The 26,863-nt window shown below is 46.9% G+C and overlaps 1 protein-coding gene across 1 annotated transcript; it reads right to left on the bottom strand.

Moving 5' to 3' along the window:
- Positions 1–569: 569 nt before the first annotated feature.
- Positions 570–25,649, bottom strand: LOC135366503 (organic cation transporter protein-like). Its single transcript, XM_064599215.1, has 10 exons — positions 25,281–25,649; positions 19,280–19,383; positions 16,080–16,234; positions 13,246–13,414; positions 13,019–13,166; positions 8,757–8,842; positions 6,114–6,328; positions 2,779–2,960; positions 1,619–1,752; positions 570–1,552 (listed from the first exon to the last, which is right to left on the bottom strand). The coding sequence occupies exons 1-10, from the start codon at positions 25,602–25,604 to the stop codon at positions 1,495–1,497; spliced, it is 1,575 nt and encodes a 524-aa protein (XP_064455285.1). The 5' UTR covers positions 25,605–25,649; the 3' UTR covers positions 570–1,494.
- Positions 25,650–26,863: the final 1,214 nt, after the last annotated feature.

Genomic DNA, 26,863 nt, shown 5'->3' with positions numbered 1-26,863 from the left:
TGTATGAGGTACAACCATATTTATGGGGTACACGGTCAGTTTATGAGGTACCGTGTCTTGTACCGTATAAAGCAGTACCTCTTGTGCAAAATCTTATTGTCCTTTCCGCTGCTTTCAGCACTTCTTGCCTTCAAGTAGCTCCCCAAGGGTTCGATGCAGTCAGATAACGCATGTACATCGCACGGACTCAGAGATAAAGATTAGCTGTGGATTTACAACTATATGATTGCTTCATTCAAGGCAGACGATAAAACGTTCCCTGTCTGTGTCGTCGGCTAAAGAACCTCAACCATGGTACATTTGTTCAACTTGTCTGCGTCTGTTTCAAGTATACAGGGTGTCCACGCTAAGTGCGAACAGGTTTTTAAAAAATATATCAATCACTTTTTCCGAGATGAAATCAATTGCAATATAGCATATGCTGAAGGGCACTCCCTAGGGAGGCATTAACAGACTCCCAAGGCAATGTCTTAATTAACTTTCAATAATTAACTTTTTAATTATAAAAGCTACGAAGTTGCTCCAATGAGAACATCTGATCTCTTCGGTCACCAGATACCAAAGCCGTTCAGAACAAAAATCCGTTCGATAAATCGTCCGCAAAAAAATTCGTGAAGGAACACCATTTTTTTCTTCGAGCAGTAACGGAAAAGTTTTGGGCTTTACACCCCTTCTACACCCCTTTTGCACTCTTCATTCGAGTGCCGATCAGTGCCATCGTGTCCAGAAACTGATTTTCAGTTATCATAGTTATGATGAAAGAATTAAATTAAATTGTTTTGTACTTTGCAGTATTTTTATTGTTCAGGATATGTTTAGTGCATAACAAAGCACATAATAACCGTGGTTTTGCTATCTAATGAAGAACTTCACTGAATAACACGTTCCTAGCACATTATCCTCAATGATCCTCTCCCTTGATTCGTTGAAAATGAGAAACATACATCCTTTTCGTGACCCTCATGCAACTACGCTAATTGTTATGCGCGAAAATGGCGTACGGCTTTACAAAGAACCTGGAGTACTAAGCGGTATTATTCGTTGCATTGCTAAGGGACCAACTGCTGAAGGCGAGAGCCGCCGATATTTCGAACAGACATTGCTTGTTTGATGTATTGCAAATAGAAAATGTGGAGATCTAAGTCCCAAAACACTTCCACTGCCTACCCCGGGACACGTCAGTTCGGGCTCACGAAGCACGTGCACAACACACAAACATGCACAAACAGAGACCACACGGGAAGTACTCAATGACCATTGAGACCAATGACCATTGAACATGCGCATATCGGCGCCAAGCTGACAACGTGTCATCTTCTCACACAGCATTAGGTTCAATATTCCCTGGCGGACCGACGCGTTACACGGTAGGTGGCGCTGTGCGCATGCTCAATGGCCATTGACTTCAATGATCGTATGACCCGTATGGAAGGGGCATTAATCTGGACGTGCCACGTGCATGACTGCATATGCCTCCTAAAAGATGACGTTGCGTCATGAGCTGGCCGCGTCGCCGGTGCTTCCACTACGACATGTCTCACTTTGTGCCGCTCTGAAAAGTAAGAAGGTCGTGTAATCACTTGGAACTGAGCTAAAAATCATGGACGTGCTTTCTTACTCTTGTCCATTCGTGTCGAAGTTGTCTTGGAGCATTTTGTTGAATGTCTCGTGCGTCAGCCTTGTCGCCAAAGCACATGACAGGCACAGGGCGGACGTAATTGCTTTTGACATCCACGGGGAAGTTATCTGGCTCTGATAAGGAAAGTGGCCGTGTCATGAACAGTTACATGGACATATGCCATGTTCCAAATAGCGCAATATTAAATGTTAGGCAAGCTTTGGGGACACCGGAGCGATAATTCCTACACTCTTAAAAATGAACTTCACCGCATAGCACGCTCTTGGCCAACCATCATGACGAATGATATCGTTATCGGCCCTGATTTGTCGAAAACGGGAGGCGTACGCCTTTTTTGTGACACTTATGCTGTTCATAATTGTCACAAAAAGGCGTACGCCTCCCGTTTTCGACAAATCAGGGCAGATAACGATATCATTCGAGATTATGGTTGGCTAGGAGCGTGCTATGCGGTGAAGTTCATTTTTAAGAGTGTATATTGGATTCTATGTCCGAATCGAATCTATGTTTCCTCTGAACCGAATTTTTTTGAACAGTTCTGAACCTGCACGCTCGCGAGGCCGAAAATGGCACAAAAGATATGGCATAAAACAAAAGTGAGCGCTGCTTCATATGCTGGCCCGTACGAATATATCGCGTATACACATATACTGTACACATGTTTATATCCTTGCATATTGCTCTATGTGTATCCTGTCCAGCGCTAAGTACTGGCACATGCCCACTAAAGGTACATGGATTGCCTTGTCAGCGCAGCGCTTCAGTTCACAGAGCTCAGCCCAGGAAGTGAACAACCTTCATCTACCCGTCCACACTACGCGCTCCTAGCTTCAGCACATTGTGCTGCTTTGGCTGACTATAACAAACATTGCTTTGCAGCAGTTGCGGTGGAGAGAACCGGTGCTTGGGAACGGTGCTTGGACATAATTTCTTTCAGGTGCTACCCGGTTGATGACGTGTACCTCAGGCATTCTCTCGAAGCACTTCTTCCGCCTCGCATAGCGAAACAATATTTTTTGCAGAAACACTGCAGTGGGAGCCACAGGGATTGCAATGGCATGGATGGGGTACGATTCTCAAGACGCGAGATTTAGTCCGTAGTGAGATATAGTCCGTAGTGTCCTTTTATGCAAACTCACCAAGTCGTCGAAGAATGGTGCGATGACAGTGCCCACTCTTCCGATTGTTATGCAGACACCCAAAGCCACAGAGCGCACGACAGTTGGGTAGACCTCACTGATATGCACGCGGAAGATGGAGCCATTAGCTGAGGTGCACATCTTTCCAACGATCAGCAAGGCTAGCTTCGCCCACGGGTAACCTGTGTAACAGATCAACAGTGCTGAAGAGGTGCTGCAGCATAAAAGATACTTGCTGTTCTCGCGGGATGTACGAAAAACGACAGGGAGATGTAAAGCGAAGCGAGAGAACAACACAAACAATTTCAAGCAGCAGGATGAGTTTGTCATGAGTAAAGCTGGTAGCACTGTCTTTAATGGGATGCCGTCATATACGCTATTAGCCCATGGTTGAGCTTGTCATGAACTTGTTCTACTTGGTTGCGTCGTAATCCCTGAACTGGATTTCCTCACACGTACTAATCAGCACTGATGGCCGCTAACTACTTCTACAGTAGTATAACTACTAACTGCTTCGCGATGGAGTAGTGTAACTAGTAGTTCAACTACTTTTCAGGGGAGGTAGTTAAAACTACTTCTTTAACTACTGCACTGTATTTTAACTACATCTCTAACTACTTAACGTTGTCCATCAACACCAATCCCATTCGATAGTGTTCTTGGACACCTAGATATGAATCACAAGCAGTGATAAAAGTGAAGATTTAGTGCACATGCACGGCACAATTGCTCTGCCCCTCCGTTCTCATCAAACGAGTAGCACTAGGTAAAAGTCGGAAGCACAATCGTGCCGTAAAGCATGCGGCAAAATCGGAAGTAGTTGGCGCGTGCAGTAACCTAACTACTGTAGTTAACTACTCGAAATTGTAGTTTAACTAGTAGTTGCACACTACATTTCTGCAAGTAGTTCATAACTACTTTTTAACTACAATCAGGTAGTTTAACTAGTAGTTTAGCTACATGCGGTTAATTACTGGACATCACTGCTAATCAGCAACACTGAACACGCAGGTCACGTTTAGCAAGTGCATTTTACGGCAGCTACACTCTTAAAAATGAGTTTCACCGCATAGCACGCTCCTAGCCAACCATCATCTCGAATGATATCGTTATCTGCCCGGATTTGTTGAAAACGGGCGGCGTACGCCTTTTTTGTGACACTTATGCTGTTCATAATTGTCACAAAAAAGGCGTACGCCTCCCGTTTTCAACAAATCAGGGCAGATAACGATATCATTCGAGATAATGGTTGGCTAGGACCGTGCTATGCGGTGAAGTTCATTTTTAAGAGTGTACAGCCCATCCTTACCAACTCAAGAAGATATTGGGAGACAAGTGAGAGCTGGGGAACTGCTTCAAACGGGATATCCATAATCTGGAATAGTATGCTTAGTCGTCGACTGGATGTACGCATAACGGGTCTCCCAACACACGTAAAAACGACGCTCACTATATAGATTGCGAACCGGGTCAGCGGTGAACTCGCTGCTACACAAGTCAGCTCCGCGGAAGTCGCAAATTGGACGAGCTATATCGTCAGCCCGAGAGCGTATTCTCCACATTCGAAGGGACACCTGCGCAAGTATGACGGCGTACGTCGAAAACAGCTGGCAACTGCAGGAATTTCTCCCCGCATCCCATAACAACCCCAAAGGTCTTGCAACTCCCCACACCAATGCTTGCAGACAAAGCAGATACAAAAACCAGCAGATACGGGTATCACCCCCTGCCCCCTACGGAATGCCACCACCCTCGTGAGAAGAAAATCCTGCGCAAACTCCTGTGTTGTCTGAGAGTTTTCCCTGGGATTTCCATCAAACTTCCCAGACGAATGTCACAGAGTTCCCCCTGATGTCGGCTCAGGACGCAATAACCTCCTGTCTTCTAACTCTTCCCAGCTGCCTCGCTGCATCTGTCGACATCTGTACGTCGCTTAGATTCGTAGTTGCTTCGTGGCGATAACACGGAATTTTTAAAAAATGCGTGCAATAGAGACTGCGCGAGCGGTATTCTGACGGTATTTTGTACCCTAGAGCTATGTTCTCCTGTTTCTTGTTTCATGATTATTATACGCTCTTGTGAACTTCTCGCGCTCAACCGGACTGGTGCCCTCTCTATCATCCCCTCATGCGCTTTCGAAAAGGGGGCAGTGTATTGCCACAACGGCAGCGAATATCCCATCATCTCCCGTATGTGTGTGCGCATGTGTTCGAGGGACACGTGACAGCGCAGAATCTATCCGCTTGTTTCCTGAAACAGAGCTGAAGACTTCTGCGACGTGCTAGGTCAAGATAGTAGACTTTCCGTAGCTTGAACTACAACTCGTAGCTCAGACTGGATCCTATAGAGTACACCAGTCACCCATCGGTGTCGCCTAACTGCCTTCTATGCACTCATCTTCCAGCTATAGCTGTGACGCTGCCTGCAATTGTAAGACCAGCAACAGCAAGAGGTTCACACCACCACCACCACGTGGCGTCGTGGTCACCTAGAGGACTGCTACAGGTATGCGCGGATGCGGGTTTATCCGCGTCTACCTGCAGATGACCGCGTAGTTTTGCAATGTGCGAATAGAAGTTCACTGTCGCTGCGGGTCGGGGGGGGGGGGGGTTAAAATGTGGGTGACCCACAATGCGCCCGCGAATAGTGCGGGAAGACCCGCATTTTCCTCACACCCTAGGCTAACAATCTGCGACCCTATTTTATTTTGGCATCTTCCCCAAGTCTCACCGAGAAAAGTACTCGAATAAGTAAACTTGGTGATTTGATTTTTCTGATTTGTTTTGCTGTACTGACATCTGCGAAGAGAAATTCAATGTGTCTGCAAGTTCCTGGTAGTTACAGGTGTACCTAGATCAGACGCTGCGGCGGCATTTTTAAGAGTGTAGGCGTATGATCCCTCACGGCAGGGCTAACAGCGAGCGGCTCAATTTCGAAACGAGAGTTTCATTTTAAGTTTTTTTTTTTTTTTTTGCTATAGTCGTGACGTTGCCCACTTGAGTGCGGCCAACAACGGCAAGCTACCTCGACCCCCCCCCCCTCATTTTAAAGAGTGTAGATGACACGAGTACTCGACCGCACGAGTATCTTACGGGGTTTACCATTACGCGGTGGAGGGAGGCAAACGGGAGCCTGTCCTTCATATTTTGGAGAAGGGCCCCTTGATAACGCGGTCCGCCCCCTGGTGGGCCGTGTTCTTGAACGCGCGGCCAATAACACGGTCGTCGGGGCAGCATCCTTCTGCGGTGCTGTTCCCGGGAAGATTTTTTCCTAAAATCTTACAGGAAACACGACGTGGAAGCGCCCATGGACTCGTGGATGAAACGTTTACTTACCTGTAGGCAATATGATTAGTGCAATCATCACAAGCGTGATAAGGGAGAACGTTCCGAAGAGGGCCAGTCGTCTGGGGCAGAACCTTATCAATAGCATGTTGATGAATTTCACAGGTATCTCGGACGCGGCAGCGACTGAGAAACTGATGAATGGGCTGCTACCCACGGCCGCAGTGGACACTGTTAGGTAGTACCATACCATGGAGGATACCGCCCTGCAAAAATACTTCATTTTGGAGGGCTTCCATATAATGTACCCTCCTTCCACGTTGCTCTTCGACTGGCTGCCGCCGATCGCCTAGAGCGCTCGCTCGATCTTCGACTCATCAGAACGGGATGCCCTGGCAACAGCTTGGCCAGTAGTATCCGAGCGTGTGCTTTAAGATCTGAGCGCGCTGGCTCAGGGCCAGTGGTGGATCCAGGAAGGGGGGCGATCGCACGCAAAGAACAGTCTATACGTCGGATTTCGCTCTCTCCCCTGTCCCGTAAAACGCTTCAATAAGGAACTTTTCCCCACCCCCACCCGACCCCCAAAAAAGAGAAGAAAACGAGGGCCCAGATCTGTCCCTGCTCATAGCATTGGTACTGCCAGTCGAAGATGCCATAACCACAATGTTTTGTTACTTGACTACTTTTTTTTTTCAGCAACTATGTCAATCAGGCTACTCTGTTGCCTTCGGCTGAGACGCCTGCCGGATGTATACACATATATATACAAAGTCGAAATAGCCGAAGCTCTGTGGCTGCACGTGGAGCATATGTTTACTAGTTGAGCTCGCACTCCCAGCCTGCCTCCGCCTCCACTCTTGTAATTCAGCGTATTCCGAAACACTCCGAATTATACTCCTGCATATGGCGCTACCATTCTGAAAATGACGGTACGTACCCAATAGTATGTTTCTTTCCTTAAGGGCTTCCTCTATAACACTTTTATCAGGAACAGCTTTCCCCTGTAATACTTTGATCACGTGGTACCCTCCGACAAATGAAAGGAAATTATTCGCGTCCTCAGTGTATGTCTGCGTATACACGGTTAAGACAGGACTTCCCCACATAGCGCGTTCCTTGCCAACCGTCATTCCGAACAATATCATTCCGTGTCCTGGTTTCATGAAATTGAGAGGAGGCGACTATCTGAGACACGTTGATCTCACCATCTGTTCACCTCTCCCATATGCTCCACCACATAGGTACAATCTCATGGTGGGAGTTCAACCTCCGAAACCCTTGAATACGCCACTGTGCCTAACAGCCTATTTTATCAGTACCGCACTTTATCGAGGCTAGTCCTGCACTTAAATAATATACTATGTGTGCACATGTACAGGCCAGATTGAAACCAAGTCCATCAAGAGCCCAGGAAGGACACTACAGTCTTAAAACAAGGCTTCGCCACATAGCACGCTGAAGGCCACACTCTAAAAACAGAACTAACCGCATAGCATACACTCTAAAAACAGAACTTCACCACACAGCACGCTCTCTAGCCAACCACCATCTCGAATGATATCGTTATCTGCCTTGATTTGTTGAAAACGGGAGGCGTACGCCTTTTTGTGACACTTAAGAACACCATAAGTGTCACAAAAAAGGCGTACGCCTCCCGTTTTCAACAAATCAAGGCAGATAACTATATCATTCGAGATGATGGTTGGCTAGCAGCGTGCGGTGAAGTTCATTTTTAAGAGTGTACGCTGTGCGCCAACCATTGCCAAGAATGATGGGGTTATCGCTTCTGATTCGAAGAGAGGGGCGTACGCCTTTTTGTGGCAATTTTCATATATCCAATTTGCCACAAAAAGGCGTACGCCCACCTATCTCTTTGAATCAGAAGCGATAACCATATCATTCGTGGCAATGGTTGGCGCACGGCGTGCTATGCGATGAAGTTCTGTTTTTAGAGTGCAGCCATTGTACAGACTGGTACCTCTATCACTCTTGATTTGTGGAATGCGTGGGGTGTACGCCTTCATGTGGCAATTAACATTTCAGCATAAGTGTCACAAAAAGGCACAACGGCTCCCGTTTTCAGCCAATCAGGGGAGAGAACTATGTCACTCGGGATGATGGTTGGCTAGGAGCGTGCTATGTGGTGAAGTTCGTTTTGAAGAGTGGACGCTCTTAGAAATGAACTTCACCACATAGCACGCTCCTAGCCAACCATCACCCCGAATGACAACGTTCTCGCCCTAGATTTGTTGAAAACGGGAGGAGGAGCCTATTTTGTGCCATTATGCACGGCACAAAATAGGCTCCTCCTCCCGTTTTCAACAAATCTAAGGCGAGAACGTTGTCATTCGGGGTGATGGTTGGCTAGGAGCGTGCTATGTGGTGAAGTTCATTTTTAAGAGTGTACCTGCGGCGACGATGGAGTCTAATCATGACCTCAAAGCGGCTTATCTGGCCAGCAAATCAGCTCCATCGCTTCAAAGCACGTGGCCCTCCGACGCCAAAGTACGACGATGGGAATGGGTGTGTCCCTCCTGCGCTATTGATGCGCTTGGTTTCTATTTCGACTAGTTATAAAAATGGCATCTGTGCCGCTCTCATATAGCCTGTTTACAAAATGTCAGCGTCGGTTTAAAAAAAAAAACACCCTGTACATGGTAACATGCTACAGATCAACTATGGCTCCATACTTACAGTTGAAAGCTGAATACCGACGTTGTGAGTGCCCATCGCTTAGTTGAGAAAAGGTCAATGAAGGAACCTTTTCTGGTGTCTTCCGGCTGCGTTCATTAAAAGTAGACTCTTAAAAATGAACTTCAGCGCATAGCGCGCTCCAAGCCAACCATAACCTCGAATGATATCGTTATCTGCCCTGATTTGTTGAAAACGAGAGGCGTACGCCTTTTTGTGACAATTATGAACAGCATAAGTGTCACAAAAAGACGTACGCCTCCCGTTTTCAACAAATCAGGGCAGATAACGATATCATTCGAGGTTATGGTTGGCTAGGAGCGTGCTATCCGGTGAAGTTCATTTTTAAGAGTGTACATGCAGAGTTTGTGTGGGTTCGCTGAGAATAATATATCCCCAGGCAGCACAATGTACTGAAAGTCGAGAGCAATAGGGGTGGACGGGTAGGTGGAAGGCCTTGAACAGACTCGTGAAACTAAAGAACATTGACAAAACACATACCGTCCATCCCTATTGCACCCGAGTTTCAGTACATTCTGCTGCTTGGGTCGTAGCTCATCGGAAATGTGCTTTGTCACGACCTTGTGGTCGCATACACAAGGACACGCACACACACACATTAGGAAGTTTGGGAAGCCGTAAGCGTCTTCCACTTCCGTATCGCTGTCAGTCAATCAGATATCAGCAACGTGATGTCACCCCCTCTAAGGTAATCACGCTTATCCTGTTTTCGGAAATGTTGTCGTTAGACACACTATGGGAGTTTTAATGTTCCCGTTTGGCACTTCTGATGAGTCTCCGACTCAGCGGCGTCGCAACTGCGCATGCTCCGACCGAGTGGGAGATGCTTTCGTGTACGAAAAGCTATCGCGCTCCCACCCATTCGAGATTTATCGCAAGCGTTTCGTATAGGGCTGTTGCTGTGAAGTTTGCACTGTGCCATTTCGGGCCCAAACGGCCACGGATCCAAACAGTAGGTAGTTTCATCAGTGGGTTTTGTATGGTGTGTCAAACGGTATGGTGCCAAGGAAAGCTACAAAACCTGTAGGAAATCCACAGAAAAACCGGTGCTTCTTGAAAAGCGCGAACAACTCGAGACCGTGTATTTGAAAGTGCCTCGTCGTCTGCTGAACTAGGGAGTGTTGCATGATTTGGGGCGCTGACGCTGCTGCTCACTCGCGCCACCTGGCCCACAGCAACAGGCCCATACGTCTGTCAATCGAAGAATTTGAAAGAAAAATGGCGGACAGTATGCCGGGTGCTGTTGTGGCACGCAAAATCGTCAGTAAAAGCGCTTTTCGTACGACGAAATTATCTTACTGCTCAGGGACGTCGTCCAAGACCAGACTCCATAGCGGCAAACAAACTGCACAATCTTATCGGCGCGAACGAAGGCGAAGTCAAAATGTGCTACTCTGTATGGTACCTGAACTACACGACGCTTAACCCGTTACCTTTCCCAATCACCAATGTTCACGCATCCGTCTGGGGCATCAAAAATGTAATGACAGATAGCGCTACTGGCGACGAAGCCCTCACTAGGGGCCCCGCTCGCTGTGCCGCCTCTTGGTGGGGATCCTCGTTTCGATTTCGTTTCGGTTACTTACAGTAAAAACTGTCATATTGGAACGAGCATGCGACTTACTTGGAAAACGTATATCGTTTTCGTCATGCACTATCAGGAAAGATCAACGCTGGACAGCCTCTTACACGTGCAATGTCTTGATACTGAACGCAATGTGCAAATAGTGCCCGGGAATATCCCCCCGACACAGTTCGTTCAGTTAACACGAGGGGGCGACTCCCAAACTTCCCGGCGCCATAGACTGGGTCGTGTGTGTTATATCGGAACAGTTTCTTGCCGCCAGCTAAACCACGGAAATGGTGAGTCACCGAAATGCATCCCGAATCGTGAGTCGTTTCTCTTTTTCGGAGCTTTTATGGGTGGGAACGCGATTCGTTGGGCGCACTAAAACTCCCTTATCTTTTCCTAATGCTCCCTAATACAAGTTTAGAGATTTAGTTGCTCGTTGTTGTTGGCACTTTCGATAAGTCTCCGACTGAGTGCCGCCACGACTACGCATGCTCCGGGTGAGTGGGAGAAGGTATCGCGCTCACACTCATTCGGGATTTATCGGAAGCCTTTCGTGCGTGCCTCCGTCACCCGAAAACTTTGAAAGTAGGCTGGCGGACAGTGTGCCCGCGGTGCTGTTGAAGAGGAAAAAATCTTCACCTGCCACCTTTCCTAATCACTAACATTCACCCCAGCCGCACGAAACGTCAAAAATGTATTTAATGTCACCTACGGGCTTTTTAATGCAAAAACAGCAGTTTATCTTGTGTAAAGGCTCACCAAGGATGGCGCACGAGGCCATGCTGGACCAGAGTCGTTCATAGAGAGAGTTTGGCCAACTTGAAGCGCGTCATGCGACTTCACATCTGAACGGCCTCCCCCGCCGCGCTCTATTAATTGTTGCCCCGTCGTCCGTCAGTAGCCGACTCCATTTTGATGCCCAGCTTCGTTTACGATTCAAGGGAGGAAGACACGTGGGTACTTTGCCCTTCGAAAGCCCTTCATCCTTGAACTCTTTCAGTTTGGCAACAGAGCCCCCCATAGCACAAGAGGCATAAGTCGGGTATCTCTCTAGATTACATTGAGCGACACAAAGCACCTGCCGGCAGCATCAAAATGGCGCGCCCCGTATAGCCGATAAACGGATTCTGGACGGATTACGCTTAGATAAGGGATTGGTTGTCAGGTAGCTCGGAGTAGCAAGCCAGCTTGTTTAGGCTGACCTCTCCTTAAATTTCCCATAATGAAACGAATGGCTTTTTGGGCGGCGCAACGACGACTCTGACGTCAAAATAGGCTCCACCCACAAGGCGGCAAAAGGTCAGAGAATGCGGCCTCTATGAACGGCTCTCCGCTGGACCGAGTCGTATGTGCTTTATCGGAGAGTTTTCGCGCCTCCAGCTAAACCACGGAAATGGCGAGGCGCCGAAATAGCTCCCGAATCATGAGTCGTTTCGTTTTTGTTGTGACTGCTGCGACAGTTGTGGGTGGGAACACGATTCGTTGGGCGCACTAAAGCTCCCTACAGAGTTTTAGGAAAACGCACAAGTTTCACCGTAACGCTTCCGAAAACACGATAAGCCAACTCCTGTGTGGGTTCGCTGAGAATAATATATCCCCAGGCAGCACAATGTACTGAAAGTCGAGAGCAATAGGGGTGGACGGGTAGGTGGAAGGCCTTGAACAGACTCGTGAAACTAAAGAACATTGATAAAACACATACCGTCCACCCCTATTGCACCCGAGTTTCAGTACATTGTGCTGCTTGGGTCGTCTGATTCGTTTGGAGTGAGTGACATCACGTTGCTGATATCTGATTGATCGTACGATGTCGTCATTGCGTACGTAAGAGATAGCGCCGGTGGTTCTGCGCACGCGCAAAACGTAAAGAGTGCGCAAAAGCAGCACGCTATCACTTACGTACACAAATGTGATAGCGGGCGACGCACTAAAACCCATTAATATCGATGTCTAAAAACATCGATGAACTACAATATCTATGAAGGTGCGTGTCGACATTTTTGCACCTCCAACACTCTCTCTTCACGCACAGACGAACACAATCGAGGCGGGCGGCATCTGTCACACTGTTGGCAGATGAAGCCAATGGGCCATAGAAGGGGTGAACACGCAACATGTACACTTCGCAGCGCCGAGCTCCACCACAGAGCACACTCCCAGCCAACCATCATCCCAATTGACCTTTGACATCGTTCTTTCCCCTGATTTGCTGAAAACAGGGGCGTACGCCATTTTTGTGGCATTATTCAGTTCACAATTGCCACAAAAATGGCGTGTGCCAACCGCTTCCATCAAATCAAGTCAGATAACGTTGGGATTCGGGATGATGGTTGGCTAGGAGCGTGCTGTGCGGTGAAGCTCTGTTTTTAGAGTGCACTTTAAAGGAACATAACTTCACGGCACAGCATGCTCTGCGCCAACCATTGCCAGGAATGATTGAATCATCGCTTCCGTTTCGAAAGAAGAGAGGGGCTTACGCCATTTTGTGACCTTTTGGATGTATGATAATTGTGACCAACAAGATGTACCCTTCCTCTCTCTTCGAATCAGAAGCGATAACACTGTCATTCGTGGTTGGCGTGCAGCGTGCTAGGCAGTGACATTATGTTTTGAAAGCGTAATGCAAGGCGTAATGACAGAGTAATGCAATCGTGTGCCAGTTAGCACTCACTGTGCCAGTTTTCTTCTGCGCATTTTCAATGACCTCCTCAACAACGTCCTTTGGGCTGTTGTTGCACTTGGCCAACCTCATGAGATTCTTTCGGGCAGCGTCGTATTCACCATTCGCTAACTGCCATCGTGGAGACTCTGGAAGAAATCTGCACGCGTATCACAACGCGGAAGTTGCAGATGTTCGATAGACCATTTTGGCACGATAATGTGTTTAGCTGTACGTACATCCAGACGAGGAACATAACACCGAGAGGGACGCAGACGTAGAGTTGTAAGGCTTGCCAGTCTTTCACTATGTAGGCCATTCCAGGCACAGCCAACATGCCCAGGCTCCATCCCATACCCACGGAAATTGTAGGCAGGTATCGGAATCGTGGCGACACAGTCTCCATTACTAAAAAGAATAAGGCGTACCATATTGACATCTTGTACGATATCTATCACCTCAAGTTCTAAACTTTGTCGTGCATTTATAGCGAATTCCGCCGGTGTATCCGGACCACTTTTTTTTTTTTGTCAGAAAATGCTCAGAACTTTTTATGCAGTCAGAACTTTGAGCAGAGTTCCGGAGCGAATTGAAAAACGAAAAGAAAAAAAACGTTATTTTTGGACAAACCGGAACAGCACGAAAACCGAAAATTAAATTTTATGGTCCGAAAGGAAACCGAAAATATCACTTCAGTTTTCAGTTCAAATCGAACAATGATCTATTTCCCCTCAAGAGTACGTAACGCAAGACCTCAAGTGCACATTACATGGCATCCATGGATGTTTCGGTAGGAAGCTCCAGAAACGCCACGTTACAACAATGTGCGAGAGCACAAGACGGCCGCCTTGTTTTTGTCTGCAACTCACATGGTAGAACCTTCTACTAACCTCTCTCTTTATTTTTCTCTCTGTTGGAAAGAATAAAGGGGATTATTTTTGCTGCAGTCAATTCTCCTTACACCATGTGAAATTGAACCAGTTTGAGCCAGTTTTTTACTCCGGAGCTGAACCGGAACTGAACCGTTTTCTTTGAACCGAAACGAAAACCGGAATGAAAAACCTTTCGGTTCGACACCCTGGCTTCGAGGCCCAGCCGCATGAGGCGTTTTCTGAACGCGGGGCCGTCGCCATTGTCGACCGGCAAGCCACAGCGGTGGCGAACAATACAAGCCCAACAGCGTACGAAGATTACTCGGCGGCGGCACATCTCGGCTGAGAAACGGCGGGACGAACCGCACGCACTGATTTCCGCTGCGCGTACACTCTTAGAAATGAACTTCACCGCATAGCACGCTCCTAGCCAAGCATAATCTCGAATGATATCGTTATATGCCCTTATTTGCTGAAAACGGGAGGCGTACGCCTTTTCTGTGACAATCATGAACAGCATAAGTGTCACAACAAAGGCGTACGCCTCCCGTTTGCAACAAATCAGCGCAGATAACGATATCATTCGAGATGATGGCTGGCTAGTAGCGTGCTATGCGGTGAAGTTCATTTTTAAGAGTGTACGGTGGCGCCCTAGCGGGCGTTTCGTTACTCTTTGTTAAATATTGACTTCAAATTAACTGATCAATATTTAAAACTGAGCTCGCGTCATTTCCGAAGACGGCATCTTTAGCTTTCGAAATTGTCCCTAGGTTGGTACGGGCATCCGAAATGCCCGCCGCGTTCCCACGTGTAGCGGCCGCCTGACGTCACTTCCGTTTGCAGTACTACTGGCTGCGAGCGGCCGCTTCCGCCTTTCGCCGGATATTTCGGTCTACCGCCGTCGTCGTGTAATCCGTGACGTTCCCATTGTTCGCGTATACTCAGCGGAAAACCGGTGACGGTGACCGGTTTTCTGTCGAAAAATCGTCGTATGCGATTGACGCTTAAGCGCGGACCCCATAACAAGCGACACGCGACGCGCTGCAGAATTTGTCGCTGTCGCGTCTGGTCATGGCGCGACTTCCTGGTCCATTTGAGCAGCGATATTTCGTCGCCGAGAAATGATGTTTTTGGAGAAGCATTGCTTATTTTATTCGAGCTAAGTTGTAAATTGCCATAATTATACCAAAAATAGTATTTCATTCGTCAAAACGAGGAGAACTTGTAATGAAGGTGCTATGTAATATTCGCCGTAACGCAGTGGCGCTGCGGTTGAAGTTCCCAACGCCCCGCCCACTTCTTCGTCTGCTACTTTTGTTGGTTGCCCTCTCCACCCTTTCTCTTGCCCACGCGTTCAGTTCTTGTTTCACGCCGTCAAATCCAGCTGGTTTCGTCAAACAACAGGCAACAAACTCAGCGACATGCTACAAATATCTACTCTGAGTAGATGCAGAAATATTCAGCCGCGACAAAGCTTTTTTGACGCTCGTGTGGCGGCAGTGACGTCGATTTTGTCGCTTCTCGCCTGTATCTGCCGCGTGTCGCTTGTTATGGGATTCGGGCTTTACGGTTGCGTCGCCGTCCTTGAAGTCTGAGCAAGTATCGACGCAGGTATCCGAGCAGGTATCGACGGCTAACAACGGAAGCGGCGCGCGCAAGCGGTCAGTGACAGTGCCGTGTATTGAAACGGAGTCTCGCCAATGAGAGGAGCCTAAAAAAAAAAAAGGCTTGCCGCTGAGAAAAGCACGGCGGTCTACTGCTCAAAAAACGCCTCATGCGGTTTGGACTTCATACTACTGCCCTACGAGTACTTGCCAATGTGGTTCAACTTGGGGCACCCTTCGCCGTCCACATTTACACCTTTGCACATTTGCACCTTTAGCGTACGAACACTTCGAACAGATATTACTTGCACACTAGCGGTTTCTTTTATGTACAGCTCCTGTCAACCTTATTATTAACGTAGGAAAAATTTGCTCCCATTACCGAGCGCGATAACAGCCACCTTGGGTGTACTGGGAAAATATTAAGTGAGCAAAATGCTTGCGTTAAACTAACACAATAATTTTGTTCAATTAAAATTTCCTTATTGCCCCATGAGTTCCCGTAATCGCGCAGGGGAACGAGACCACATTCTTTTTCAGTGCTAAGGTTGACGGGGGCTGTACATATGCATGCACAATGACGTCATGATGTCATACCAAGAGCGTAGGTGATGTCTCCAAACGCACTGACTGCGAACGCAAGCGCCACCCTGGCCACGTTGTACATGATAAAAGTGGTCGAAAATGCTGTCCAAATGCCCGTAGCGGCCGTTGCTATAATGCCCACCAGGATCGTGCGTCTCCGACCAAACCTGCGCAACAAAAATGTATTGTTTCTTTTTCCCATTCGTTCCTGATATCGTCATCATATACGAGACAAGGCATACATTGAATAGAAAGGCACACACAACGACGCATACAGGGTGTCTTTTTTATTCGTTGCAGATTTTTAATAAAAAGGCCATGGGAGGTGCACAGGTTTTGCAGGTCAGTCTGACCAGAAGGACAATGTGTCAGAGAGCGTATGTACCGTTCTTTAATACCAGTATGTAACGCACCGGCAGTACAACAAAGGCTAAAAACAGATTGAAAACGTGGCATTTCGCGACGTTCCTGTTTTTAACATTCCCTCCTACGGCCGGTGCGTTACCTATACTGGTAATAAAGAATGTGCACCCCCGGCAATTGGTCTGGTTTTTGCGCATGTAGCAATTAAGTGACTAGTAGCCTAAAATTTGTAAATGAACTTTTTAATTATATAGTGGGATTCTTCGGGAAGTGCGAGGTAACAGGCTGTAACTCTGCTATTTCAGGTACCCCAAAATCCGCAAATTAAAAGCTATTAATTGAGGAACGTTTGGTAATTAGTGATCTAGTTGTTGCATGCTCTTGCCCACATCATGCCCGCCTGGGAACGAAGAACGAACATCCTGTATAAGTGATGCATTACAATGAAAAGGGTCATAATGGTCATAAGGGTCATAACGGTAATAATGGGGCGATCACCTGTGCACTTCAAAGGAACAGTTGGGCACCTCTGGATAAATTCCTTGCTTCTCGCTGCGGCGGGTTGCACTAGAACTAACGAGCGTTCTCGCAGAAAAGCATCGACTGTAGCTACCCTGTCGCGCATGCGCAAGGAGCTTGGATTTGGACGCGCCCCACCCAGGAGGAGGAGGAGGAGGAGGAGTGTCGTTGGGAGGAACCCGAGAAGTCTGCCTGCCTGATTAGGCGGCATGTTTCTCGGGAAGGGAAAGGTGGTGGAGAGGAGGAGAGGAAAGGGTGAAGTGGAAGACCGAGCGGAATCCGCTCGGGGGGAGGATAGCTGCGTCCATGGGCCGACTTCAGGGGAACTGTGCCGGCATACGCCTATTACACATCTGAGGGAAACCCAGGAAAAACCCCAGACGGCACAGCCGGCCCGCGGATTCGAACCGCGGACCTCCCAGTCTCCAAGCGCACGCGTTACCGCTCCGCCACCGGAGCTGGTCGCCCCACCCATCAACTCATTGAAAGGGTCGAAAGAGAATGAGTGTGGTTGACGTCACTCTGTGACGTGACGGGAACCCAATGGGAGCGCCGATTGGATGGATCGTTGATACTGTGCTTCTTACGTCACGGCCGCGGTCGGCAAGCACCTTCAAGGTCACGTTTCTGTGTGCGATGCCACTTTCACTTTTGCAAATGGAATTGCGCAGTGATGGGACGCTGTACAACGAAGATATTTTTTATGGTCGCTCATAATAGATCGCTTAATTAATTAATTAAGCAGGGTTTCGATCAACCGGGTATGTTGTCATGTCCTACCCTTGATTTGTGTAAACTACAGGCCGTACACGTTTTTGTGACTGTTAACATGACTACGTAAGTGTCACAAAAGTGCCGTACGCCTCTCGTTTTCAACAAACTAGGAGAGAGAACGTTGCCATTCAGGATGATGGTTGGGAAGAAGTGTAATATGTGGTGAAGTTCACTTTTTAGAGTGACATTATGGTTACACACCATCGTATATAACTGAAGAGAGTTGACAACACAGTAAAAACGTTTCGTACACTCATGGATGTAAAACCAGGAACATATCCTTAAACTATACAGGGTGTCCCAAAAAAACGTGACCTTCAATTATAATAAAAGACTACGCCTACGAACCATGCGGTTAACAGCACTTGCTAATTACTGTTTTCTTTCTTCTTTTTATGCAACAGCGATAGTGGAAAGAGATAAGATCACATCTGGCTTCTGCTGGGATCACACCTTACCCCTCCCAATTTCAATACTACTACTTTGTACTATCCTTATGTGCGCTGGGTTCAGCAACTTCGCCTCGTCGGACTGACAACGCGGGCGCTCAATTAGTCGTCGAGCCCTATAGGCCCTGGGCGCTCCGAACATCGTGATATTCGGCTATTTTTTCCAGTGGGATTGCTCCTCAATATTCCTGTCGATTATTATGAACGTGAGTAAATTCGGCACGCGCTTCACATGGGTGGTGTGAAATAGCGACCTTTACTCGGCAAGTTTTCGAGTTCAGTTTGTAAAAATTTACATAATAGAACTCAGGCTAGATGACGTTCACATCAGGAAGTGGCAAGAACCTAGTAAGAACACATGGCGTTGACCACATAATTCTAGTTGGCGTAGTGTTTTCTTGTAGTTCAATGATACGTTTTCTGGGGCACCCTGTACGTATATCCGTCAGAGTTCGGGATAACTCGTTACAAGTAACTCCTTACTATAACTAAGTTGCTTTTTTGGGTAACTTGTAAGTTAACTCGGTACTTTTGTGCCGTGGTGGAGGAACTCGTTCCTTTTTCAGGTAACTTTGCCAAAGTAACTTAAGCTAAGTTCCAAGTTACTTTTAATTCGCTTTTCACTCACCGTGCACATATTTTCTTGCTTTCTCCCCGGTTATTCCATGGCATTTTATGTCATAAAACGTGGTATTTAGTCAATGATAGTATTCTGTTCAGGAAGTAAGAACCACTGCCATTGAAATGGAGCTGAATCATTGTGCGCCCACAGGGAGTAAGATGCAAAGCGTTCGAATCGTTGGACATAAACGAAAACGATGTAAGCGTGTTGCACTCCTCCGTAGGGAACTCAATGTCTAACTCAACTGCTCACGCGCGCTGCACCTGTGTAGCGCTATTTTGTGTCCGAAGTAACTTGGAAGTAACTCGTTGTTTTTTTTTAAGTAACTCCGTAACTGCGAGTTACATTTCAGGGTAAAGAACTTCGTTATTAACTTAGTTACATTTTTCGCACGGTAACTTAACTCGTAACGAGTTCTTCTTCGCGGGTAACTTCTCGATCTATGATATCCGTAATTGGTCATTAAAAAAAAACACAGAACTTACCAGTCTGAACAGTGTCCTGCTATGATGGTCCCTAACATGAGACCGGCCAGATAAAGACTTTGACTGAGGGACAGTTTCCACTCCTGGTCACACACGACATCCCACTGGGACAAAAACAGGGAAAGCACTTCGTTTCAGATGACTCACCAGTTTTGTCCTTCATCTACTGCACTGTATCAACAATACTTAATCGTATAGAGAAGCGTAACACGTAAGACGGAGTCGTTTTGCAGAACCTGTGGGTCCACACTTCCCGCGTGGGGGTGAGCCCCTAATGATACTGGCTGTGGTGCACTAGTCCGTCCCAAGGAAACCCCGTTGCATCTGCACAGGGAATGTCACTTCTCCGTGCTGCGTTGAATCACGTGACCGGCGGGAAAACTCAACGGTTCAACGAGTGAAGTCTTGGCAGGCGCTGGCGGGGCAGTGGAACGTCAGTAAGTTCTATTAGTCATTTAAAGTACTGCCAACACAGTGCTGAAAGCGGGAAGGGTGCGCTGCAGAACACGGGTACAACGGGTAAAGACATTGACTGGCACTCTAACGTAATGCATCAACAAGCGAAAGAGCTATGCTTCGTTTTAATCCATACAGAATAGTTGTAATGCACGATAATAATTGGGAGTAGATTTCCAGGTAAGATGATCGAGTCAGCCTACATCTCTGTGACGACGTTCCGCACGCGTGGCAAGGTTGGACTGCGGACAATTTTGGCCAGCTGGGGTTCGTTATACAGGGTGTCCCAGAAAACGTGTCATTGAATTATAATAAAAAACTACGCCGCCTAGAATCATGCGGTCAACTGCATTTGTTCTTATTAGGTTTTTGCCACCTCCTAATGGGAATGTCATGTACTCCAAGTTTAATTATGTAAATATTTGCGAACTGAACTCGGAAATTTGCCAAGTAAAGGTCACTTTTTTACCCCACCAATATGAAGAGCGTGCCGAATTCACTCAAATTCATGATAATTCACAGTGATACTCACGAGCTATCCCATCGGAAAAAAATAGCCGAATATCATGCTTTTCGGAGTACCGGACCATAGCGCGCGATGACTTTTTGAGCGCAATCGCTCGCAGTGCGACGAAAAGAGGTTCCGAAGCCAGCCCACAGAGTGATACTAGTAGAAAAAGTAACAGTTCCTAAAATTGGGAGAGGGAAAGCATTATCCCAGCGAAAGTCGGACGTGATAAACCGTGCCAGTTTTATCTCTTTCTGCGATGTCGGGGAGGGCTGGGTTTCCAACCTCCTTTCGTCGGACTGACAAAGGTTGCGCTGAAAAATTCATCGTGCGCTATTCTGTGAGACCTCGGTAGAGCATGATGTTCGGCTATTTTCTCCGATGGGATAGCTCCTGAATATCCCTGTCAATTATCATTAATTTGACTAAATTAGACACGCTCTTCACATTGGTGAGGTAAAAAAGTGACCTTTACTAGGCAAATTTCCGACTTAAGCTCGCAAAAATTTACATCATTAAATTTACGTTACACGACATTTACACGAGGAGGTGGCAAAAACCCAGTAAGAACAAATGCCATTGACCGCATGACTCTAGGTGGTGTAGTTTTTTTATTATAATTCAATGACAGGTTTTCTGGGACACCCTGTATGTGTATTCACACGAGAGGCGTCCTCACGGAAGGTTCTGCTGGAAGAAAAAACAAAACAAAAAAAACTGCTCACAGAGGTTTTGCCCAGTGTTATATGTCGAGCAATCACACGGTGCGCATATCGGAAGTGGAATATGGCACACACAGCAGATGCCATGATCAGCGTCTTCTCCTGTCGTCTGCTACGGAATATCGTCTCGCAGGGCGATATTCCCCGAGGTTAGCAGTATACACGTGAAGGCGCGACGTTGAGCGCTTGCGCTCACGTAACAGTAAAAAGCTATGACGCTTTGCGCATCTTCTGCTGGCGTATTCTGGGGAATGTCGCTCGTGTGATGACACGGTAAAGGTACCGTAAAGCAGGAGATGTGCAATCGCAGAATATTCTATTCAATTGCCTGAGCACTCTCACTGGTCTTACGTCACAATTTACGTCGCAACTGCACCCGTAGATTTTATAAAATTAAAATTGAAAATCACAGGCAACACTGTGTCGAAGTGGTCACCAATAGACCTCTACCCAAGAAACGTCACCGTGACGTAATCATGACGTTAGTACACTGTTAAAACAGAACTTCACCACATAGCACGCTCCTAACCAACCATCATACTGAATGATATCATTCTGTGTCATGATTTGTTCAAAACAGGGGGGAGGCGCCTGTCTGGGACAAGATAATCTGCCCCAGATAGGCGCCTCCCGCCTGTTTTGAACAAATCATGACACAGAATGATATCATTCGGTATGATGGTTGGTTAGGAGCGTGCTATCTGGTGAAGTTCTGACGTTGCCCACATACGTGAGGCCGACAACGGCAAGCCCTATCACCACTACACTCTTAGAAATGAACTTCACCACATAGCACGCTCGTAGCCAACCATCACCCCGAATGGCAACGTTCTCGACCCTGATTTGTTGAAAACGAGAGGAGGAGCCTATTTTGTGCTCATTATGCACGGCACAAAATAGGCTCCTCCTCCCGTTTTCAACAAATCTGGGGCGAGAACGTTGTCATTCGGGATGATGGTTGGCTACGAGCGTGCTATGTGGTGAAGTTCATTTTTAAGAGTGTACCTACCTACCACCTACCCGTTTTAACAGTGTAGATTAGGTTCAACAACACGGACGGAGAGCGCAGCCGTTTCCCGAAGCCGTTCTACTCTCACAAAGGTCACGGGTCGCTTCTTTGCAATAATGACAACAAATGAGATCACATTTTTTGTCGCTTTGGTGTCTTGACCGGCTTGCGCCTAGCGCTCCCAGTCAACCGCGGAAAGAAAAAGCTCCACCCGAGAGCTGCATCGTCTCGAAAGTCAATGTGGTAGTCCTGCGTGGGATCTGATCGGTTAACACGACTATACTTCCCGCTTGTCTTGTAGAGAAATACCACGTGTACTCCGGGAGACTCCTTGGGCTCTTGAACATGAAGGAACCCAGTAGGTATCCTTAGAAATAGCTAGCGGAAAGATACACTCTTAAAAATGAACTTCACCGCATAGCACGCTCCTAGCCAACCACTATCTCGAATGATATCGTTATCTACCCTGATTTGTTGAAAACGTGAGGCGTACGCCTTTTTTGTGACACTTATGCGGTTCATTATTGTCACAAAAAAGGCGTACGCCTCCCGTTTTCAACGAACCAGGGCAGATAACGATATCATTTGAGATTATGGTTGGCTAGGAGTGTGCTATGCGGTGAAGTTCATTTTTAAGAGTGTAGGTCTACTAATGCCACACAACCAATAATATATAAGAAAATACATGAAATTCTCGAATATGAAATGCTATGTTTTAATGTGATTTTCTTGTCACTTATTTTTTATTATAGTAGTTGCCGTCAGCAAGTTCGCGGCGCTGTTGTACCATCTGACGTCATTTGTTTGTAAATAGTGAGTGGCTCATTGCCCATTGCTAGTAAGTACGGGAGCAAAACTAGATTGCATGCGGACAAAACTTGGTCTGAAACGAAAGAAGTTGGCTACATGCCGGCTACGTAGCCATCACGATCACAAAGTCTGTCGGCAACATGTATTGTTGCCTGACCGTCGTTACCTGACGAATTGGGGATTATTTGCCCCCAGACGTCACCCCGGGCCGTTCTACCACAGAGCCGTGTATATGGCGAATTCGGGTGATCATTTCGTTGTAACGTTTTTTGCCACCTCCAGAGCAGTCACGTTCGCTTGGCCAAAGCCCAGTAATGCCACATGTTAGCGTGGCGCTTTCCGAGCGCCAGCAGTAGACCTCTACCCGAGAAACGTCATCATGACGTTGGTAGACAGACTGCAACCGAAACAAATCGGAAAGGGAGGGCTGGGTTCCACGAATGTGCATTTGTTCGCTGCCTCCTATTGAAAGAAAAGTAGGACCGACGGTCACGTCCCCTTCAGGGAACGTCGTAATCGCCTCAAGACCGTGGCTTTCGGGCGCAACTTTGCTCGCCTCTAGCTTCGAGCGCAGTTCAACTCTACCAAATTGGTGGTGCTGCAGAAATTGAAATCGAAATTGTTGTTTTATTGGTGCCCAAGAACAGCCTCATAGGCCTTAGTATTGGCGCACACAACATCACACATGTTAAAATGAGATACAAAATACTCTACAAGAAAGCAAGATAAGTGAACAAAACTAAAGAAGATGCGAACAATAAAAAGGAAACCTACATAAAAACTATATGAAAAATCCAAAAAACAGACATGAAAGATTATCGAAGTAGTAGATGTTACGATAGGCACATGGTAATATCTCTCTATGATGTCATCTGTCTATAAACAGGGAGAGATCAATTTGCAAGCACTTTTTCCGCAAGGCCTCGATACGATCGGGTAACGATTTGCCTATGTATATCTTGGGTCGTCACATAAGTACCAAGTTGGCACGCATGCCGAAGTTCACGCGGGTTAGCAGACAACGAAAGCCGAAGACGAGCGAACCGTGATTTCCTTAGCGTGATCCAAGCGACTATAAAACCGCTACATTCCTGGCACTCATGTTCGGGTGGCAACGTTCATGTGGTCCGGCGTGGACACCGGAGTAGCGATTTGCGAGTGCTAGGCTGTGTTGCCACGAAATGATCACCTGCATTCCCTAATAAAAGGGATTCGGGTAACCAATGGGACCTGCCTATACCTGAAGCTCCGCACACATTTTTGAGCTCTCCTGCCAATCACACCCCCGAAATACAGCTCATTATTAATCCCCGGGCTATCCAAGCTATGTTTCACCTGCGATGCCGCTATTTTCGGGAAATCGGATTGGGTAGGATTGAAATTGATATTCGTTGCGCCATGGATTTCGCGCTCGCTTTTATCGACGTCATCTGGATGAAGACGAGCATGTCCGGAAGACCCAGAACGGTAGAACGGGCAGAACCGCTTGTTGGAACAAACTACCGGTATTAGTATTTTAATTGCGAAACATAACAAGATGGAATCAAGAACGCGAAATCGTGTGTGTGAGTAAAAGTATGTCGTGCAATGCAAATTTTTGGACATACGCAACGTTTTTTTTTTTGCTATTTTCTTGCGATCGTTGTCATTACTAGGCCTAATGAGGACAGAGTCACGCATTATTTTCACGCAAACCTCGATAGTGGAGCGTAACCTAAAGGTGACTTCCAAGATAATGACATCATAATATATACTTACGGAACTCAGTTAAAGCAATTTGTGAAACAATTTTGTCATGAAATTCTCGCTTCGCCGTTCCAAGCTACACTCTTAAAAATGAACTTCACCGCATAGCACGCTCCTAGCCAACCATCATCTCGAATGATATCGTTATGTGCCTTGGTTTGTCGAAAACGGGAGGCGTACGCCTTTTTGTGACAATTATGAACAGCATAAGTGTCACAAAAAAGGCGTACGCCTCCCGTTTTCGACAAATCAAGGCAGATAACGATATCATTTGAGATGATGGTTGGCTAGGAGCGTGCTATGCGGTGAAGTTCATTTTTAGGAGTGTACGGCGCCATCTTCCGGAAAATGTCGGTGACGTGGCGTCCATAACAGAAAACAGCAGCCAATGAAAAACGCTCTAGTTTGATTGGCAGTGCGCCTCTTTTTAGGCTCCTCCTAATGGCCAGGCTCCCTTTTAATACGCGGCACTGTTGTACCACAATGTTGTTTGCAAATTAAAAATATCAACCGTTATCTGTCACATACAACTTGTTGCGCTGGGATTCGAAGCAACATGAACTGCCTTACGGTACCTTTAACGTAAGCTGGAAATCCTCGACACACGGTTGCCGGAAGCAATGTTTATCTCCCCAACATCGCTTCCGTCCTCATCCAGAGACTCCTAAAACGGAGTTAACTTTGTGGGCAAAACGTTCTATAGTCAGATTCAGCCGCCACAGTAAATGTGCTCGGAATGTACCACTGTACCTCTTCAATGACAGTGTGGCCATAAAGACTTCTGTCGTAGGTCCAGGATTGGCAGCGCTCAAGCTCATTTGTGTCGTTGAAGCTAGTGTTGGCGTCGGGCACGTAGTAGCACTGGCTGGGGAGCATCTTTGCTCCCACGGTGTGGCTCTGGTTGAACCACATGGTCGAGGAATTGGTGCAGGAGTAGTCCAGCTTTTTCGGAGCGACAAACACGGGCATCATCATGTTGAATGTGACGGGAAATCCTCGGAGGAATGCGATGAGGTTGATGAAAAGATGCCATCGGCAGAGTTTGTCGAGAAGGTCGTCGATTGTCGCGGCCATGTTGCTCGTGTCGTTTGTCTTGTCGTCTGTGCACACCAGCGGCCGCTGCACACTCTAAGAAAAAAAAAGGAGTAAAACGGGGAGTAATTGCAGCTTCCACTCCCCTAGTCTGCAATTACTCCCCATTTTAGTCCCCTAACCCAACATTTAGTCCCGACATTTACTCCCCAGGACTGCAAATTGTCACTAAACTTCGCGAATGGTCTCCTGAATGCAACAGTCTACGTAAATATGTGCCCTCGGTCAATTTGAACGACATAAGGCTGTATAACTCAGACAACGTAGCAATTTTCCAGCCACACAGAGTAAGAAACAGTTAACGCTTCTTTCTTCGCAAATTGTGCCCTAGTATGGCGCAAGATTTTATATCACTCGATATATCACAGTTGACGGTTTGCTTCAAAGTATTTTCATGCATGCGTGGCCATATGTACCTGGGACACTTACAACAGCGCGTGAAATGCGGTCTTCACTCTGTGACATTCATTTACTCCCGTGCATTTACTCCCGAAAGGGACTATTTTTTGTGGCAATGCAATTACTCCCCAAAAGGAGTAAAAGTACTCCTTTTTTTCTTAGAGTGCACTTCTCACGGCGGCTGCAGGAAGCGCGACATAAAAATGAGAGAAATAGCAGCTCCACAGAAACAAAACTTTGTGCAAATATTCGTGCATGTAGGCCCGTTCGTGCAAGCACAAAGCACCGCGGTTTCGGTTGCTGCCATGGCTGCTTTTCACTCCACCATTCAAACTCAGACCTGAACACACCGACAGAGATTCAAAACCCCGAAGCGGAAATAGGTTTGAACGGAAGCGTGGATCCTCGCCAAGCGAGGGGGGGGGGGATATGTTTATTAGACGAAAAAGAAAAAAAAGACTGGGAAAGGTCAGCCAAACGGGACGTCGGCTTGCTATTCCAGAAATAAGAAATAATAATAAATAAATAAAAAGAAAAGATAAGAAAGAAAGAAATAGGAAGGAATAAGAAATAAATAAATAAAGAAGATTAAGAAATAAGAAATAAAGAAAAAGAAGTAGGAAAAACGAAAAACTAACAGATGACGAAAGAAGGATGAGGTAGATTAAAGACAAAGATGACAAAAAAAAAGATGACTAACAAACGGTGAAAGAAGGCGAGGATTTGGAGCGTTAAGCAGAGGCTCCCTGTGAGGGTAAACAGAGTCACTTCATTTGGAGTGCACGAGTAGCCACCTTATCGCGCCCTTTTCATTTCTTTCCCAAGTTTCTGCACCGACAGCT

This window comes from Ornithodoros turicata, chromosome 8 (genome assembly GCF_037126465.1).
Source record: "Ornithodoros turicata isolate Travis chromosome 8, ASM3712646v1, whole genome shotgun sequence".
In the NCBI taxonomy this organism is placed as follows: Eukaryota; Metazoa; Arthropoda; class Arachnida; order Ixodida; family Argasidae; genus Ornithodoros; species Ornithodoros turicata.
Note: the sequence above shows the minus strand (reverse complement) of the source record. Positions and strands in the feature narration are given on the sequence as shown.

Excerpts from the sequence above, each read along its gene's own strand:
- LOC135366503 (XM_064599215.1), bottom strand. The coding sequence starts at position 25,604 with ATGGCCGCGACAATCGACGACCTTCTCGACAAACTCTGCCGATGGCAT. Across the intron at positions 13,415-16,079 it reads AGACATCACCTACGCTCTTG|TAATGGAGACTGTGTCGCCA; the intron begins GTATGACATCAT and ends TATTCTTTTTAG. Across the intron at positions 8,843-13,018 it reads CGCAGAAGAAAACTGGCACA|CCGGAAGACACCAGAAAAGG; the intron begins GTGAGTGCTAAC and ends TAATGAACGCAG.